The sequence below is a fragment of the Mobula hypostoma genome, chromosome 31, assembly GCF_963921235.1.
Source record: "Mobula hypostoma chromosome 31, sMobHyp1.1, whole genome shotgun sequence".
Classification (NCBI taxonomy): Eukaryota; Metazoa; Chordata; class Chondrichthyes; order Myliobatiformes; family Myliobatidae; genus Mobula; species Mobula hypostoma.
The window spans coordinates 1,615,655-1,634,208 of NC_086127.1; the positions used below are offsets into that span (position 1 = coordinate 1,615,655).

At 41.3% G+C, this 18,554-nt stretch overlaps 1 protein-coding gene across 1 annotated transcript in view; it reads left to right on the forward strand.

Moving 5' to 3' along the window:
* Nucleotides 1-233: 233 nt before the first annotated feature.
* LOC134339978 (NACHT, LRR and PYD domains-containing protein 3-like) overlaps nt 234-18,554 on the forward strand; it is a 95,038-nt gene continuing 76,717 nt past the window's right edge. Inside the window, exons 1-2 of the mRNA XM_063036811.1 lie at nt 234-731; nt 1,372-1,665. Coding sequence (XP_062892881.1) covers nt 1,389-1,665 — 277 coding nt within the window. The 5' untranslated portion in view covers nt 234-731; nt 1,372-1,388. The remainder of the gene's footprint in view (nt 732-1,371; nt 1,666-18,554) is intronic.

Genomic DNA, 18,554 nt, shown 5'->3' on the forward strand with positions numbered 1-18,554 from the left:
CCTGTTTCTGTGCTGTAGTTTCTATGGTTTCTATGGTTAATTCGGCACCTCCTGTACTTTGTGTCAAGCATGATCATAATTGCCCCTTTTAAAATCTGTCTTTTAGTACACAACTAGGCCCGCCTCTGCAGGCACTGAGGGACGGATTCGACGGGCTGAAAGGCCGCAGCCAGTTGTTTTGTGTGTTCACTCCTCCGACCACGGCTGGCGCTGTCGGGAACAGGCAGTGTTGCTATATTGTGCTCCAGTCCTCCCGCGTAAGAGCGGTGTTATCCCGTGACTCAGTATGTGAGGTTTTCCCGGGATCGTACGGCAGCGGTCTTTGAATGACGGTCAGAAAGGGGCTCCATCTCCAATTACCTGAGAACCCCAGTTACCACGTGTACATGTTTGCTGCAACGCCGCGTTTAGAAGAAACAGGGAGAATCGATACCGGGGGGTGGGGAATCGAAACCTGTGCGGAGCTGGAACTCGTCAGGAAGTGGGGCTGAGCTGGAGCCGTCGAGAGTTCTCTGACTCTCTCGGTTTTAAAGCGGACGGCACGAATTTTGCCGCAGGGTTTAATTCCGGTTTCACAGGACGAAGGACTGATTGCTGAACGAGAACAGAGTGACAGATCTCGGGAAGTTAAAGGTGTCAGAGGACCTCGTCAGTTTCCGGTCCGGGAGCGTGATCTCGAATGGAAGTACCAGAGTTGAGCTGAAAAGGTCCTCTGGGTTTGCGATCGGGAGGTAAGTGTGCCACTTGGATGGAAAATCGTGTATTTCCGCATTGATCGGCAGGGTAGAGGAGGCATCAGGCAGTCAGGGAAGTGTGGGCCCCGCGGGAAAAGACAATCCCAACCCCCCCCCCCCCCCCCCGTGGAGTACGGACCCCAAGAACGGACAGTGTGTGACCTGTGGTGAATGGATCCCGGGGATCGGGCAGTGAGCGACGCGGGGTCAGTGCGTGAGTCCTGGGGGTCTAATCCTGTGTGAACCGCAAAAGGACTTGTGCAAACGGTAAGATCCTGCGCGACCCCGTTAGGTGAGGGGCTGCTTTCCCCAAAGTATTTCAAGGACTTGACTGCAGTTTTGATGAAAACGTTTTCATCGCTGCACTTGAAATTGTGCCACGGAGTTGCACTTTGAACCGCAATTGTAATCTGTCAGTGTCGCTGGTGAGTGTGAGCCACGTTACCGTAACTCTCTCGTTGGACTGTCTCCTGCCAATGTTGTTATTTTGGCGTCAATAACAGTGGACTCTAACTGAGTGTTTACCAATTACTGACGTGCAGCCCCAGCCATCCCTCCCCCACCCCTGTTGAAAGCTGGTGACCCTATTCCCGTTATTTTCGCTGCTGTATTTTAATCCGGATTTTGTACTGAACAGGGAACGACTGAGCTGCAATGGGGGCGAGTCAGGACAAGGCTCCCGAGCCTGCAAGCCCTGCAGCCGGGCACAGCGTTCAATCTTCACACATCCGTCCCGGTGAACAAGTGCGTATTCCGGGCCCTGACCCGCGGCGCGGATATTATTATTACGCGGTGGCCGGCACCAGAGACCCCGTTCAGAGCCCTGCTACGAGTGTGCGGCATCGGCCCGCAGGAACTGCTCCTCCAGAAATTACTGCTTTTACCAGGAGCGCTACCATGAGCAGCCCTCAAAACATTGTCCATGTTGCAGGTTAGTGGATCAATATTCTTTCAAAACAACTTAAATCATAAAACATAGTGTAGATGCCCTGTTGCAGACATCCCACCCTACAAAAACTCATTTCAGGGAGGTAGCAGCCACGGCCCCCGCAACCCCATATCCACCCCCACCTCCCGTCGACCTCCAAGGGTGTATGTAATACTTTGTTTAGTGAATTTGTCTAATCTGTAAACCAAGTTGGGTATATGCAGAAAATATGACATTAAAATATGTACATAGTCATAGTAGTCATAGTCATACTTTATTGATCCCGAGGGAAATTGGGTTTGGTTACAGTTGCACCAACCAATAATAGAGTATAAATATGGCGATATAAAACCATAAATAATTAAGTAATAATATATAAATTATGCCAGATGGAAATATTTAAATAATGTTAGCTATGCTAATGGACGAATGACACCTGTTAAACTCACCTCAACATGTCTTTTACATTTTAACCCACCATGGGCAATAGAAAAGTCACTGTTGCAAACAGTGCAGCGAGCAACACTGTCATTATTTTTGAGGTCGACTGTAAAACCCACCCACAGAGACAACTGATACGTCTACTTAGCACGAAGAGAGACCAACCAGGATGCTCGCTCTCCTTCTCCAAAAAATCGATTCGCAGGATATTGTATATAATTTCCAGGCATCAGGGAGCCACTATCAATATGCGGGAGACTCCCAGAACTTCCAGGAGAGGTGGGAAGTCTGCTGTTGTAGATATATCGATGAACATCATAGATTCTGAGAGTTACCCTGCAGGAGTCCCATGGTTTGTAGTTCTGTCCTGACCACGTGGGTTTCGTCCGGGTGTGTGATTTCCTCCCACACTCCAAAGACCTACAGGTTGGTAGTTTAATAGGTCATTGTGAAATTGTACTGTGATTAGGCTAGGATTAAAGGCTAATTTATACATGTGTGTACTTGCTTACACCGTAGCCTATGCAAGCAGGCTATACCGTTGTGAGCATTTATACTTGTGCGTTGGTGTGTCTGCATCTCTCTGCAATCCAACGCCAAAACACTATGCCACTGTGTTGAGTTTCTTGGTGTTGAAACTCAGCACCAAGAAACTCAAATTTCAAACAATGGCAACTGAAACTGAAGGAGGGTTAATTTTCTGTGCTTGTCCGGCCACTGAGAGACATGGAAGAGGAAATGCATTTCAAATATGTTCAGATGTCGGCGGGTAGATTTGACGATTTGGTTCATTGTCTCCAACCATTTATTTTGCATCAGTGTACGCACAGTATACTCAGAGACTGGCAATCACCATTCGAGTTTTAGCTTCAGGCTGTACCAGCTAGATACAAATTGGCATCAAGCGCAGGGTCCTCCATAATTTCGGAGGTCGGTAAAGCTTTATGAAAAGCACTGCAGCCAGGGTTCCTTCCTGGCCCTTCAGTCACCCAATGGGAAGCTACTGCAGCGTAGGAGGAAATACGATGCTACCAAGCGGACCAATCACAGTTGTTGCGGCCTGCGTCGCCGTGACGTGTAGTTACATTTTGAGAGGGGTGCACGTTAGGCTATGGCATAGGGTTTGGAGTAGAGTACAGCGTAGGGTACGCAGCTATGCCGTATCTACGGTGTACATTTGACACACAAGTATAAATTGGCCTTAAGTCAGGGATTTGCTGCTTAGCATTGCTCAAAGGGCCGCAAGGACCGATTCAGCACTGTGGCACAATAAAATTAAAAACAAAAAAAAAATGAAACGACCCTGTAGCACCAACCACTCAGTTTGGCAGCTCGTTCAATGTGCACAGAATTCTATCTGGCTGAAGGGTGAATCACAAACAAGAGAAAATCTGCAGGTGCTGGAAATCGAAGTGGTACACACGCAATGCTGGACAGGCCAGGCAGCATTGACGGAAAAGAGTACACTTCAATTTCCACTTGCACCTTCCCCTCTTACCTTTGTCCTCTGCTCTCAAGTTCTAGGTTTCTCCAGCCTGAAACCAAAACACCACTGAGTATTCTTCTTGTCTGTACCACTTGAGGTTTATATAACTGAACATAGAAATCTACAGTCCATTACAGGCCCTTCGGACCACAATGTTCTGCCAACAATGTAAACTACTCTGGAGACTGCCTAGAATTATCCTACCACATAGCCCTCTATTTTTTTAAGCTCCATGTACTTATCTAAGAGTCTCTTGAAAGACCCTATCGTATCCGCCTCCACCACCATCGCCAGCAGCCCATTCCACGCACTCTGTGTGAAAGACTTACCCCCGCCTCTAGCAATGTCACGGGCAAGTGCATTCCATGCACCTGCCACCTTCTGTATGGAAAAACTTGCCCCTGACTTCCCCTCTATACCTACTTCCAGCACTTTAAATCTATGCCCACTCAAGTTAGCCACCTCAGCCCTGGGGAAAAGCCTCTGACTATCCACATGATCAATGCCTCTCATCATCTTGTACAGCTCCGTGAGGTCACCTCTCATCCTCCGTCCCTCCAAGGAGAAAAGGCCGAGTTCACTCAACCGATTCTCATAATGCACGCTCTCCAATCCAGGCAACGTCCTTGTCAGTCTCCTCTGCAGACTGTCTGCAGTATGCACATCCTTCCTGTAGTGAGGTAACGAGAACTGAACACAGTACTCCAAGTAGGGTCTGACTAAGGTCTTATATAGCTGTGACATTACCTCACTTCTCTTGAATTCAATCCCACGGCTGATGAATGCCAGCACACCATAGGCCTTTTCTTCTTAGATTAACCCTCAGTTATCTGTGTTCCAAGAACTGCAATTCTTCCCTGCCAAACTCTCCCGAGAACGCACCCCCTTGGTCTTGGCAACTTGCTTCTGCACCTTTTCTCGCTGCTAGCCATCCACCCTGTAGCAGCTTGACCAGATGAGAACGCGATACCCCACTGGCAGCATTGCCAATGCCAACTTGGCATCCAAGCACCTACACTCAATGCACTGACTGAAGAAGCCCCATGCACCAAATGCGTTCTTTACCATCCCGTCTCTCTGTAATACTACATGCAGGGAACTATATCGAGACACTCGTGGGTACCTTGTTTTACAACACTCACCAGGGAGTATGGAATATTCAACCCTGGTCTGACTAAACATAATACAAGAGCACACACAGTACCTTGCAAAAGACTTGGGCACATCTATGCAGACCATACGACACAGGAGCTGAATTGGGCCTTCTGGCCCATTGTGTCTGTTCCACCACTCAATCATTGCTGATCCTTTTTTTTTCCCCCTCCTCAACCCCATTCCCTAGCTATCTCCCTGTAACCTTTGATGCCCTGTCCAATGAATAACCTATCAATCTCTGCCTTAAATACACCCAAAAACCTGGCCTCTCCATGTGCCAGTGGTACAAAGTCCACTAATTCACCAACCCCTGGCTAAAGAAATTTCTCCACATTTCTGTTTTAAATGGACACCCCCTCTATCCTGAGGCTGTGCCCTCTTGTCCTAGACTCCCCCACCATGGGAAACATCCTTTCTACAACTACTCTGTTTAAGCCTTTCAATATTGAAACTTTCGGAGATCTACCCAGACCCCTACCCTTCTAAATTTCAGCGAGTACGGACCTAGAGCCATCAAACGTTCCTCGTCTGTTAACCCTTTCATTCCTGGAATCATTCATGTGAACAGCCTCTGGACCCTCTCCAGTGCCAGCACATTTTTTTTATCTAGATGAGAGGCCCAAAACTGTTCACAATGCACAAGGTGAGGCCTCACCAGTGCCTTATAAAGCCTCAGCATCACATTCCTGCTCTGGAGTAGCTAGAGGATCTGAGATTTGTACAGGACTGAATTTGCCAATGTGGAGCAGAGTGAGTTTGCAAATCTGCTGGGAGCAAAGGATGTTGGGAATGGCAAGGGTGGAGCATCACCAGAAGGGTGTGGGACAGTTGACAGAGAAAGAGTGCCACGGGCAGGATGCGGGTGTGGTACATTTTGACGTGCATTCAAACACACCCGGTGCTGAGGCACCAGTCAAGGTAAATTGATTCTGAGCAACTGGTTTATGGATCGATGCAGAATTTCTTTTGGTGCTTCGTGTTCCCCTCCCTCTCCCTTCCACTTTACCAAACCATGATTCCCCTCTCCCTGCCCCCTTCCCACTCTCAGTCCACAATAGGGACCCGTATCAGAATCTGATTTATCATCGCTTATATATGTCATGAAATTTATTGTTTTTTTTTCACAGTAGCAGTACAATGCAATACATAAAATTGCAGTACTGTGCAGCCTAGCTATATATATGTGCCTTGCATTTTTGCACAGTACTGTATTGAACTGAATTGAATGTAATTTTCCATTCAATTGGTCCACTTAATAATCTGATAGACATCACTTTGTAACCTTTGATAGTCTTCACTATGTATGTATCCACACATTTTAATTTCATCTCCAAGTTTGTTTTTTTTTTGAAGGGGCTTACCACTAAAGGAATCTACACAGCTCTACTGGTCACAGTGCAACCAACAACATTCCACCATCATTCCCTACTTCCACAATCAAGTCATTTGTGGAAGCAGGCGATGATGGTGGAATGTTACTCACCATACAACATAGGAGCAGAATTAGGCCATTTGGCCCATTGAGCCTGCTCCGCCATTCAATCATAGCTGATCTTTTTTCCCCTCCTCAACCGCGTACCCCAGCCTTGTCCCCGTAGCCTTTGATGCCATGTCCAATGAAGAACCTATCAATCTCTGTCTTAAATACTGAGCCAGCCCTACCATGAGATCTAACATTCCTGACTGCATTTCCATGCATGACCATTCTGATGGCCACATAGGCAACATCCACCACCTATCCTCATCAGTACTCAGTGTAAACTCTTTGGAACATGCTCTAACCGATTTCGGAGCTGCAATTTCCCATGCACAAAACCTTGCTGACTGTCCCAATCAGTTCTTGTCAGAACACTGGTTGATGCCTCCTGTCCCTCGAAGTCCCCTCCATTAACTTGTCCACCTCTGATGTCCAGCTCACCGCCCTTTTGTTCTCTGGCTCAGCTTTGCTACCGCTCTTAAACAAATGTCTATACTTGGTGCATCACCAATGGGAAAACAGTCTCCTTAAAGTTCTCTATAGTTCCATTGTCTGTTTCCCATTAGATAAGAGACTCATTTTTCTCAAGATCTGGAAATCATCCACTTCAGTATGCTTCAAGACTGACAGTATTGAATTGAATTGACGTTATTACTTACATCCTTCATATACATGACGAGTAAAGATCTTTATGTTACATATCCTTCTAAATGTGCAATTTATAGTAATTTGTAATAAATACTATGTACAATAATATGACATAGAAATACAGTTGCATCAGCATGAATTAATCAGTCTGATGGCCTGGTGGAAGAGGTTGTCCTGAGGTCTGTTGGTCTTGTCAGATCCCCAGTGATTCTTCAGGTCCATTTAACACACCTGTCTTTGTATTTATCCTGAGTAGCGGGAAGCTCACATCTACAGATGCGCTGGGCTGTCCGCACCACTCTCTGCCGAGTCCTGCGATTGAGGGAAGTACAGTTCCCATACCAGGCAGTGATGCAGCCAGTCAGGATGCTCTCAATTATGCCCCTGTAGAAAGTGCTCAGGATGTGGGGACTCATACCAAACTTGTTCAACTGTCTGAGGTGAAAAAGGTGCTGTTGTACCACCTTCACCACACAGCCAGTATGTACCATGTTTATTTCTGATCAATTAATTTCACTATTAAATTCGTGCCTAGGGTGAAGGACTGGGAACTTGGATGTCTGTGTATGACTTTGTGAGTTGTTGGCTGAATCACAGAATTGAATTGAATTGACTTCATTTCTTACATCCTTCACATACATGAGGAGTAAAAATGTTTACGTTTCGTCTCCATCTAAATGTGCAATGAGCAGTCATAGTTATTTATAATAATTTATAATAAATAGAACAGTCAATGTAATACAGAGAACGTTCAAGTCAGTATCAGTTCATCAGTCTGATGGCCTGGTGGAAGAAGCTGTCCCAGAGCCTGATGGTCCTGGCTTTTAAGCTGCAGTACCGCTTCCTGGACGGTAGAAGCTGGAACAGATAGTGGGTGGGATCGCTTGAGTCCCCAGTGATCCTTCGGGCCCTTTTTACACACCTGTCTCTGTAAATGTCCCGAATAGTGGGAAGTTCACATCTACAGATGCGCTGGGCTGTCCGCACCACTCTCTGCAGAGTCCTGCGATTGAGGGAAGTACAGTTCCCATACTAGGCAGTGATGCATCCAGTCAGGATGCTCTCAATTGTGCCCCTGTCAAAAGTTCTTAGGATCTGGGGGCCCATATTAAACTTCTTCAACCATCTGAGATGAAAGAGGTGATGCTAACCCTTTTTCACCACACAACCAGTATGTACAGACCACGTGAGATCCTTGGTGATGTTTATGCTGAGGAACTTAAAGCTGTTCACCCTCGTAACCCCAGACCCATTGAAGTCTACAGGGGTTAGCCTGTCTCCATTCCTCCCGTTGTCCACAATCAGCTCCTTTGCTTTTGTGACATTGAGGTTGTTTTTTTGACACCATTGTCAGGATCATGATTTCTTCCCTGTAGGCTGCCTTAGTATTATTTGAAGTTAGGCCAATCAGTGTAGTATCATCAGCAAATTTAATTAGCAGATTGGAGCTGTGGGTGGTGACACAGTCATGGGTGTACAGAAGGTAAAGGAGGGGTCTGAGGACACAGCCCTGAGGGGCAAATACGTTGACAGTCAGAGGGGCAGAGGTGAGGGAGTCCTCTCTTACCACCTGCCGGTGATCTGACAGAAAGTCCAGCATCCAGGCGCACAAGGCAGGGTGAAGGCCGAGGTCCCTGAATTTCTTGTTGAGCCTGGAGGGAGTTATGGTGTTGAATATACCCTGTAGTTGGAAAAATATAAATGGTCCAACATATCACAGCTTATTTCCTTTAATTCCTTAAATTGCATGACATACTCCATAGTAAAATATAATGAGAAAAAAATCAAAAAAAAATGTCACCCATCTCCATTGCCCTCCAACATAGTCAACCATATTGATCCTTAAATATGCCAATTCTCTCTCTTGTGACACCATTTACTCTTAGTATACCTGTGAAATGCTTTTGGATTTTCCTTAACCTTGCCTTCAGATGCATTTTGTGGCCTTTTTTTTTTGCCCTCTGTTATCCTCCACTTAATTATTCTGTGCTGTGCATTTATTATAGGTACTAGTCATATTAGTGGGGATGTGGTAAGGGCGAAGGAATAAGTTTTGTATTCTTGCTTACTTTGTGGCAGTTTCTACCTTAGGACCATGGAGGTCATGTCTTTGCTGGCCACTTAAAGCCAACTAATGTCACTTCAAGACTCTTGGGAACAATTGCTTTCATTGGAACTGAGGGTGAATCTCGGAAGTGCAACAACTCGTTCTGAGGTTGCATGCTGTCGGTAACTATTTTGGTTTGCTGTTGGCACTACATTGTGTCAGCAAAGATTTCGACGGTACCCATGAAGCTGAGGGAGCGATTAAACAAATATGAGATGATGAAGGTCATTTCCTTGGGGGACATGATAATATTTACACAATCAGGGAACAAGATGTGACAATGTACACCCTATCCTCGTTAAATGCGAGGGATACGTTCCTTGAAGTTGACGCATAATGTGAAATCGCATAATGTGAATAATTATTTAAATGGAGAAAATAGGGATTCGTTCCAGAGGGCTTCCTAAATATGTTTTATCTATAATTTATTCACATTTTTAAACCAATATGAAACAAAAGCTGTGCTACAAGACAACATTTGTATTATATTTAATCAATTTAAGGTAATATTCAACATAATAAATCATAGAAAGTTAACATCCTCTTGCGTACAGTACTCACCAACAGTGGCAGGTGTGTTCGCTCCGGGAGATGAGTGGTTGTTTCATTTCATTTTTAAATCTTTTTATTATTAATCATTATTGAAAATCAACAACAAAGAAAGATACATCAAGATAATCAAGACAACATATCCATATGTAAAATAAGAGTTAAACTATCAACCAAACTGAACAATATATCAATAATAATAAAAAAAAAACAAAATGTTAAAGGTTTTTTTTGGAAGAAAGAAGGAAAAAAGAACCCCTGCTAACTAAAACAAAAAAAACCCCTGATAACAAAAAAAAACGGGGGAAAAAAAACATTTGGAGCACAACCCGGAGCTATGCGCCATACAAGCTTCCATAAAAAAAATACATCATTCCACCAACCAATCCATATACCCAAGCATCAGAAAAGGACCATCTTAATTAACTCAAATCAAATGATAATAACGGGCAAAAGAACCCCATCTTTTCACGAAGTCAAATCTAGGATCAAAAGATCGATTTCTAATTTTATCCAAACTAATACATAACATCACCTGAGAGAACCATTGTGTCAAAGTGGGAGCAGAGGCATCTTTCCATTTTAATAGAATAGCTCTTCTAGCCAATAGTGTGAGAAATGCAATTACATGTTGGTCTGATATAGTAATACCATGAATATATTGAGGAATTATACCAATCAAAACCGTCAATTTGTTAGGTTGTAAATTGATTTTTAAAGTTTTAGAAATTGTAGAAAAAATAGATTTCCAAAACTGATTCAATACAGAACACGACCAAAACATATGTGTCAATGTAGCTATCTCAGTTTTACATCTATCCTACTGACTATATACATTAGGGAATATTTTAGACAATCTCTCCTTTGTCAAATAATAACGATGTACAATTTTAAATTGAGTTAGAGAATGACTGGCACAGATTGAAGAAGAGTTAACCAGCTTCAAAATTCGCAACCAATCCTTTGTTATCAAGGTCATGTTAAGCTCCCTTTTGCAATTTTGCCTAATCTTAAGTAAAGGATAGTTATCCTGTTGTAATAGTAAATGATAAATTTTCCCAATAAAACCTTTCACTAAAGGGTTCATTTTAAAAATAATGTCTAACAGGTCAGAATCTTGTATATATGGAAAATTACTTAAATATTCTTGTAAGAAATGTCTGACCTGAAGATATTGCAAAAAATGTGAATATGAAAGAGAATATTTACTTACTAATTTCTCAAAGGACATCAAGTGGCCTTCTTGAAACAAATCCATAAAGGAAAAAATTCCTTAATTCCTCCAAAGAGAAAAGGCATGATCACTAAATGAAGGTTTAAAAAAATAGTTTCGATAAATTAAACTAAAAAGGTTATTTTTTTTTAAATTAAAAAACTTACAAAACTGGTACCAGATTCATAATGACTGCTTAATCATAGGATTTATATTTAAAATAGAAATTTTGGCTAATTGTACAGGTAAAGGAGCTCCTAATAACAAAGTTAAACAAAATTGTTTCACAATTTTCAATTCCAGATCAACCCATGGTGGTCGTTCCTTTTTATCGGTCCAATATAACAAAGAACGCACATAACGTATATTAACCGCCCAATAATACATTCTTAAATTAGGCAAAGTAAGACCTCCATCCTTTTTTAATTTTTGTAAATGACATTTTCCAATTCTTGGTCTTTTATTGATCCAAACAAAAGATGAAATAACAGAGTCAACCTGATCAAAAAACTTAGTTAAAAAAATAGGAATATTTTGAAATACATATAAAAATTTTGGTAAAATCATTATTTTAACTGCATGACTTCGCCCAACTAACAAAAATGTAAGTGGATTCCATCTAGAAAAAAATTGCCTCATAAAATCCACTAAGGAAACTAAATTAGCTCTATAAAGGTCTCTATAATTTTTAGTGATGATAATACCTAAATATTTAAAAGAATCTGTAACTTTAAAAGGAACGTCATCATATATAGAAGCAGAATCATTTAAAGGAAATAATTCACTTTTATGCAGGTTTAATTTATATCCTGAAAACAATCCAAATACATTTAATAATTTCAATAAACTACGAATAGATTCTTCAGGATTCGAAACATAAACCAAAAGATTATCCGCATAAAGGGAAATCTTATGAATAGTCCCATTTATCGAAATTCCTTGAATATCTTTAGCTTCACGAAGTGCAATAGCCAAAGGTTCCAACATCAAATTAAATAACATAGAGCTTAACGGCTTAACGGACAGCCTTGTCTCGTACCCCGCGAAAGTCGGAAAAGGGAGATCTACAGTTATTAGTAATAACAGTGGCAATAGAGCCTTTATATATCAATATAATCCATTTAGTAAAATTAGTACCAAAGCTAAATTTCTCTAAAACTTTAAATGGATATTTCCATTCAACTCTATCAAATGCCTTTTCAACATCTAGAGAAACAACACATTGGGGAGTCTTAGAGAAGGATGAGTATATAACACTTAACAGTCATCGAGTGTTAGAAAGGGAATAACAGCCTTTTATAAAACCTGATTGATATTGAGAAATAATTTTAGCTAGTTTATTCTCCATCCGATTAGCCATTATTTTTGAAAGAATTTTAGCGTCCACATTTAATAATGAAATAGGTCTATATGAAGCACAATCGGTAGGGTCTTTATCCTTCTCAAGGATTAAAGAAATAGAAGCTTCATAAAATGTGGAAGGTAACTCTCCTAGCAGAAAAGAATCTTTAAGCATTTCCAACATATAAGGAGTAAGCAAATCTTCAAATTTTTTATAAAATCCTATAGAAAAACCATCCAATCCAGGAGCTTCACCAGATTGCATTGAAAGAATAGCTTTCTGAATTTCTCTTTCAGTAAATGGAGCATCAAGAATTTGCTGATCTTCAACAGATATTCTAGGAAAATCAATCTTTTGTAAAAAGGCATACATATTAGAAGGGTCAGCTGGAAACAGAATTATAGAGTTCACTATAGTAGTCTTGAAAAAATTGATTAATATCTTCATAATTACAAGCTAAACTACCATCTCCCTTATGAATTGTTAAAATTTGTCTTTTAGCTCTAACTGCTTTAAGTTGAGATGCTAATAGTTTGTTACTTTTATCTCCAAACACATAAAATTGACTTTTTAATTTAAGCAAATTTCTTTCAATAGGATAAGTTAATAGTAAATTATATTGTGCTTGAAGTTCAACCCTTTGTTTAAATAAATCAACATTAGGAGAAACTGCATAAGTGTTATCCAGGTCTTTAATTTGTTTTGAAATTCTATCTGACTCTATTTTTGTCTGTTTCTTGAGCTTAGCCAAATAGGATATTATCTGACCTCGCAAATATGTTTTAAGTGTATCCCATATAATCAATTTCGAGACATCTCCCGTAGTATTAAAATGAAAGGAATCTTTTATCTGAATCTCTATAAATTTGACAAAGTCCAAACTTCATAATAAATTTTCTGGAAAGCGCCAAGTCAAGCTTACATTACTAACATCATTTAACTGAAAAGTTAAGCTTAAAGGTGCATGATCCAAGACAGCAATAGCATCATATTCATATTTCTGAACTTTGGACAAAAATCGGAAAAAAGGTATAAAATAATCAATTCTCGAATATTTATTATGAACTTATGAATAAAAAGAATAATCTCTGTCATTAGGATGTAAATTTCTCCAGATTTCTATCAAACCATAATCAATTAAAAAGGAATTAATAAGTGTTGCTGAACGACTTGGAAGCTGCTGATTGGTTGAACTCTTGTCAATCAAAGGGTTCAAACAACAGTTGAAGTCACTTCGCATCAGCAGCATATATTCATTTAGGTCTGGTAATAAACCAAATACATTTTTTCAAAAAGGGATCATCTACATTAGGTCCATATAGATTAACCAAGACAATTCTTCTATTACAAATTGTTCCTTTAATAATTAAAAATCTACCATTATTATCTGAGATGATGTCTTCTTGAATAAATAAAATATTAGATTTAATAAAAATAGATACTCCCTTAGTTTTATTTTGACAAGTAGCATGGTATTGAAAGCCCTACCATGTTTTGAAAAATCTATTTTGATCGCCCGTTCTGATATGCGTTTCTTGAGCAAAAATTATATCGGGCTGGAATCGATTAATAAAACAGTCTCCAAAGATGTCAAAGCAATGCTATTAACCCAAACAGTATAATCTCTAAAAAGCGAAAAGCAGCGCCATTATTCTTTAACTTACTACCTTATTTAACAAAAGAACTGAAGCTAATTATCTATTAGTAAACACTCCATAATATTAGAAAAATGTCTATATAAACTGTAAGCAAACTATCACTTAATTAATAAAGAAAAAGGAAGATAGAAACAGATAACCAAACTAGTTAACAATCTATCCGCTATATTAATTCACTCTGTATACTAAACAGACTTCAAAAAAAAGTCATTCTTTAGTCAGACCAAGAAGATCACCACTTCTTTCAGTAATCCATCGATCAAAGTATATCTTCAGCATACAGAAATTTTCAAAGCCTGTTTTCTTACAGAAAATTATTCAGCAACTCTAATACCCTTCATACATCAGTTGATTCCACAATAGAGTTGACAAAATCCGATGCCACTTGGGGATCCAAGAAGATACGAGGTGCAGAATCTTTAGGAAATAATTTAAATCTTGCCGGGTATCTCAGAGATGGAAAAAAGTCTTTTCTCGTGGGCTATCTTCATGACAGATATGAATTTGATCCGTTGTTCCATAACTTCCCGTGGATAATCTTCATAAAAACAGAACTGTTAAATTTAAAAACTTTCTGTTTTCTTGCACTTTGTATGATTTAGTCTTTAACTTTAAAGCGAAGAAATTTAACTGAAATTGGTCGAGCTTTATCTGGCGAAGTGAAAATTCTGTGAGCTCTTTCAATATTGGTAGGCTGAGGTAGAATATCCGGAAACAGAGATTGAAACAAATTGGCAAAATAATCCAATAAGTTCCCCTTCTCAGCACCTTCTTTAGGACCCACAATTTGAATATTATTTCTACACAATCTTGCGTCTAAATCGACAATTTTGCCTTGAGCCTGTTCCAAGCAGGTTGAAATATCCACAATCTGGCATTTCAATTCTTTAAACTCGGTATTCAAGGAAACAATATTTTCCTCAATAGTCTGTAAACTCTGTCGGAACGACTTCAACTCAGAACTGTTATTGTCCATTTTGTAGTCGAGACCCATCAACGCACATTCCAAATGCTCAGACCAGACAGGCATATCTTCTGATTTTTCTTTCCCACTTCTTCCCTTTCCATTGCTGGATTCAAAAAAAACTGTTTTCCACTTCTTAAAGGATACGACATAATGGCCATTATTTCCCTCCAAGATCCAAAAATAAAAGTTAAACAATTCAAAGTTTAAATTGGGGAAAAGGAGGAATTAAAGGCAGCCACAAAATTTATGTATTACTCCATTGAGCTGCAGGTGGAAGTCCCAGATGAGTGGTTGTCATGGTGTTGGGCAGCTTTACATGGTGGATGGTTGTGGTCATCAGGATAATATCAAGCACAGCAAGGGGTGAAGGAAGACTCACAGAACTCTTAGAACTGCAGGCAGCAGAAGATTACAGCGATTTGTATAAAGTGGTGAGGGTTGTTTGCTTGGCAGCATTTTGTTTTTCAGCATAAATTTGCTTGTAGGGAAGAAGGGTTGATGGCAGGGAATGATTGAAATGCTGACTCTGTTCTAAACTTCAGTCCATGTCCATCACCATTTGTGCCAAATGTTCCGACTTCCACCATTCCCTCACCGTTGGTAAACTCCCAGGATTTTCAAAATCATCTGTTGCTTTCAGCATCTGAGAGATAGATTGCCGTTAAAAAAAAAACTCACACCTTAAATATGGATCACACCGGTCGAGTGGTTGAATCGGCGATGTTGTGTTAGGCGGCAGGAAATGCACTGTTATGTTAGGATGAATGCTGTCCAAATGTTTAGGATGGGCTGGTGCATTGTCAAGCAACAAAAGAACTTTAACGGCAAGATCCTGTTCCCGGCAGTAGCGTCCCAGAGCTGTGTTACCTTCAGCTGATGCCATGCTGTTTATAATTTCCAACTTTTTATCAAGTGTTAAAGCGGTTCTCTGCCGCTCGGCTGACGGCCCAAGACATGACATTGGATGCTTAGGAGGCATAATTAAGTATTTCAAACGCAAAATCACTGCACCGTAGGTAAAACCAACAAAAGTTTAAGATCGCGCATCCACACCTTGCCAAAACCAACGCGAGAGTGGCGGGAGAGAGATTGTGAGGCACAAGCACCTGACTCGTATTGGCGGGAAGGCAGTGCTCCTCGCATAACAGTGAATTTTGGACGCATATAAGGAGACGTTGGTCAAAATCGGTTCCTGGCATAACTGTGAATCCGCATATAATGAGGATAGGGTATATAAAGAGAAGTTACAGGAGGGTGTTAGCGCTGAAGATTGTGTATCTAACATGTATGAACATATTCATTTGTTAGCAGGACATTCCATGCATCTAAAATCACACTGGTATGCATTAAAATGGAAGCTGAGCTACATGCATGATGGCAGATATAAGACCATAAGACATAGGAGCAGAATTAGGCCATCTGGCCCATCAAGTCTACTCTTCCATTCATCATGTCTGATCTTTTTTCTATCTCCTCCTCAACCCAGTTCCCGGCCTTCTCCCTGTAACCTTTGGTGCCATGTCCAATCAAGAACCTATCAGTTTCTGCCTTAAATACACTCAATGTCCTAGTCTCCACAGCTGCACGTGGCAACAATTTCCACAAATTTACCACCCTTTGGCTAAAGACATTTCTCCGCATCTCTGTTTTTAAAGGGCGCCCCTCTACCCTGAGGCTGTGCCCTCTTGTCCGAGGCTCTCCCACCATGGGAATCTTCCTTTCCACATCGACTCTGTCCAGGCCTTTCAACATTCAAAATGTTTCAGTGAGATCCACCCTCATCTCTGAACTCCAACGAGTACAGACCCAGAGCCATCAAAAATTCCTCATATTTTATCCCCCTCATTCCTGAAATCATCCTTGTGATCCTCCTCTGGACCCTCTTCAATGCCAGCACATGTTGTTTCTAAGATGAGAGGTCTAAAACTGTTCACAAAAGAGATTTTGGGATAGGCACGCCTTGGAGGAAGACTTGGCACAGCCTCAAAGTGACAGAAGATGGAGGAACTTAAGTTGCAGGAAGAACCTGCAGTTAATATGGTCGTAGTTAAAGTGCTGAGGACTGCAAGTGCCTTGGGCACTAGGAGTGCTCCAGCAGAGTTCCTATGCTGACGTGGAACAGAGAAAATCCAGCACAAAGGATGAAGCCACATCCAATAGCACAAGGTGATTTGCAGTACAATGACTCTTGTGTTTCAGATGATAAACATTTAAATATCATGCTGGAGGCCATAACAGCACAACTGGAAAGAATGCTTTGCATCTCTGCCAAAAAGGGTGATTCAAATTTTCACAGGCAATCATTCACTAATGAAGGATTTCAGGAATAGCATTGAAGGCAAGGCTGATAATTATGATGACTGCCTTTATTTTCTCGAACATTTTACTGAAGGTCACACAAGAGGGCTCGTCAAAGGTCGCCAGCAGTCTGGTTGGAACAAGGAAAGCTAAAGGCCCAAGCTTTTCGGTAACGAGCACAAAATTGCCTCGGCCTACATGGGAAAAGCTCTCTTTTTGGCCACATAGGAAATGGAAGATGTGAATGCTCTTCAAGTCTACAGTCTTTCTTGTAGAAGTTGTTGCAATGGCCTGGACGATGTGCTGGCCATGCTTGATTTCAGCTTGCCTGCTGATAGGAAGATTGTCGCAAATAAGTTGATGAACTTGGAAGAGAATGGAGGACTGTGGTTTACAAAAAGCACAACCATCAGGTTACTTTCAGTGACGTTGTATTGAAACGCAGGTGAAGATTGTTACACACCCACTGTTTCCAAAGCTAAAATGTTGGCAGTAAGAAGGGGTGTGGTGCAAATTAGGTCACAGATTCGTTCTTGAGCTAAAGCATGCAGCTTTGCCATGGATGAGGGAAGTGAAATGGAGCTGGGAGCTGATGAAAATCATGCAAATTTGGAACAAGCTGCAAACGAAGCAAACACAGTAGCAAGTGCCGCCCTGGTATCTAATGGTCTTATGGGGGCTGGTGATCATGATTGTAAACTTCCTAGGGATCCATTTCTGGTGAAGTCCGCAAAGAGTAACGAGACATTTTCTACATTGAGGAAGTACGGCAGTGCTCTGCGCAGTTCACCTCATGAACAAGCTCAACATGGCAGGAAAATGAACACGCGTTCTCGTACGCCCTATGGGTTAAGAGAACATGTGGGTGGCTATGTTATTTCAGGATTGGAAGTGGCTGGCTTGGATAGTGAAAACTGTCATGAACAGCTTCACATCTATGCACAGGAAAGCAGCCTGTCCACCAACGGTACTTTCCTCATCCGAGATATCCCCAGGAATGGTCTCGACTAATTTTTCAGAATTTGAGTCAGAAATTGAGCTGTTGATCAGGGTGATTGTGCCTCAGGCATTTGAGGCATTGCAGATCATGATTCGCAGTGTTAATAATGGACCCAACATAATCAGAGCAATGCTGGGTTAGACTGTTTATGGACCACTGAAAGGAGACCACGGTGGCAGAAGAGATCACGTTTGGCCAGAGCTAAAAATTAGTGGGGTTCCACTTTTGTGCTTGGATGAGCTTTGGAGGCGAATATGAGTAGACAATTTGGGAAAAAGATTTAATTAGTGTTGGGGAAAACATAGTGCCATTAGGCAGGAACTTGGGAACATGAATTGGGAGCAGATGTTCTCAGAAATGCACGGCAGAAATGTGGCAAATGTTCAGGGAACATTTGCTTGGCATTCTGTATAGGTACATTCCATTGAGGCAGGGAAAGGATGGTAGGGCAAAAGAACCATGGTGTACAAGGGATTTGGAAAATCAAGTTAATGAGAAAAGCTTACAAATGATTCAAGAAGCTCAGTCTGATGGAGTTCTAGCAATTTACA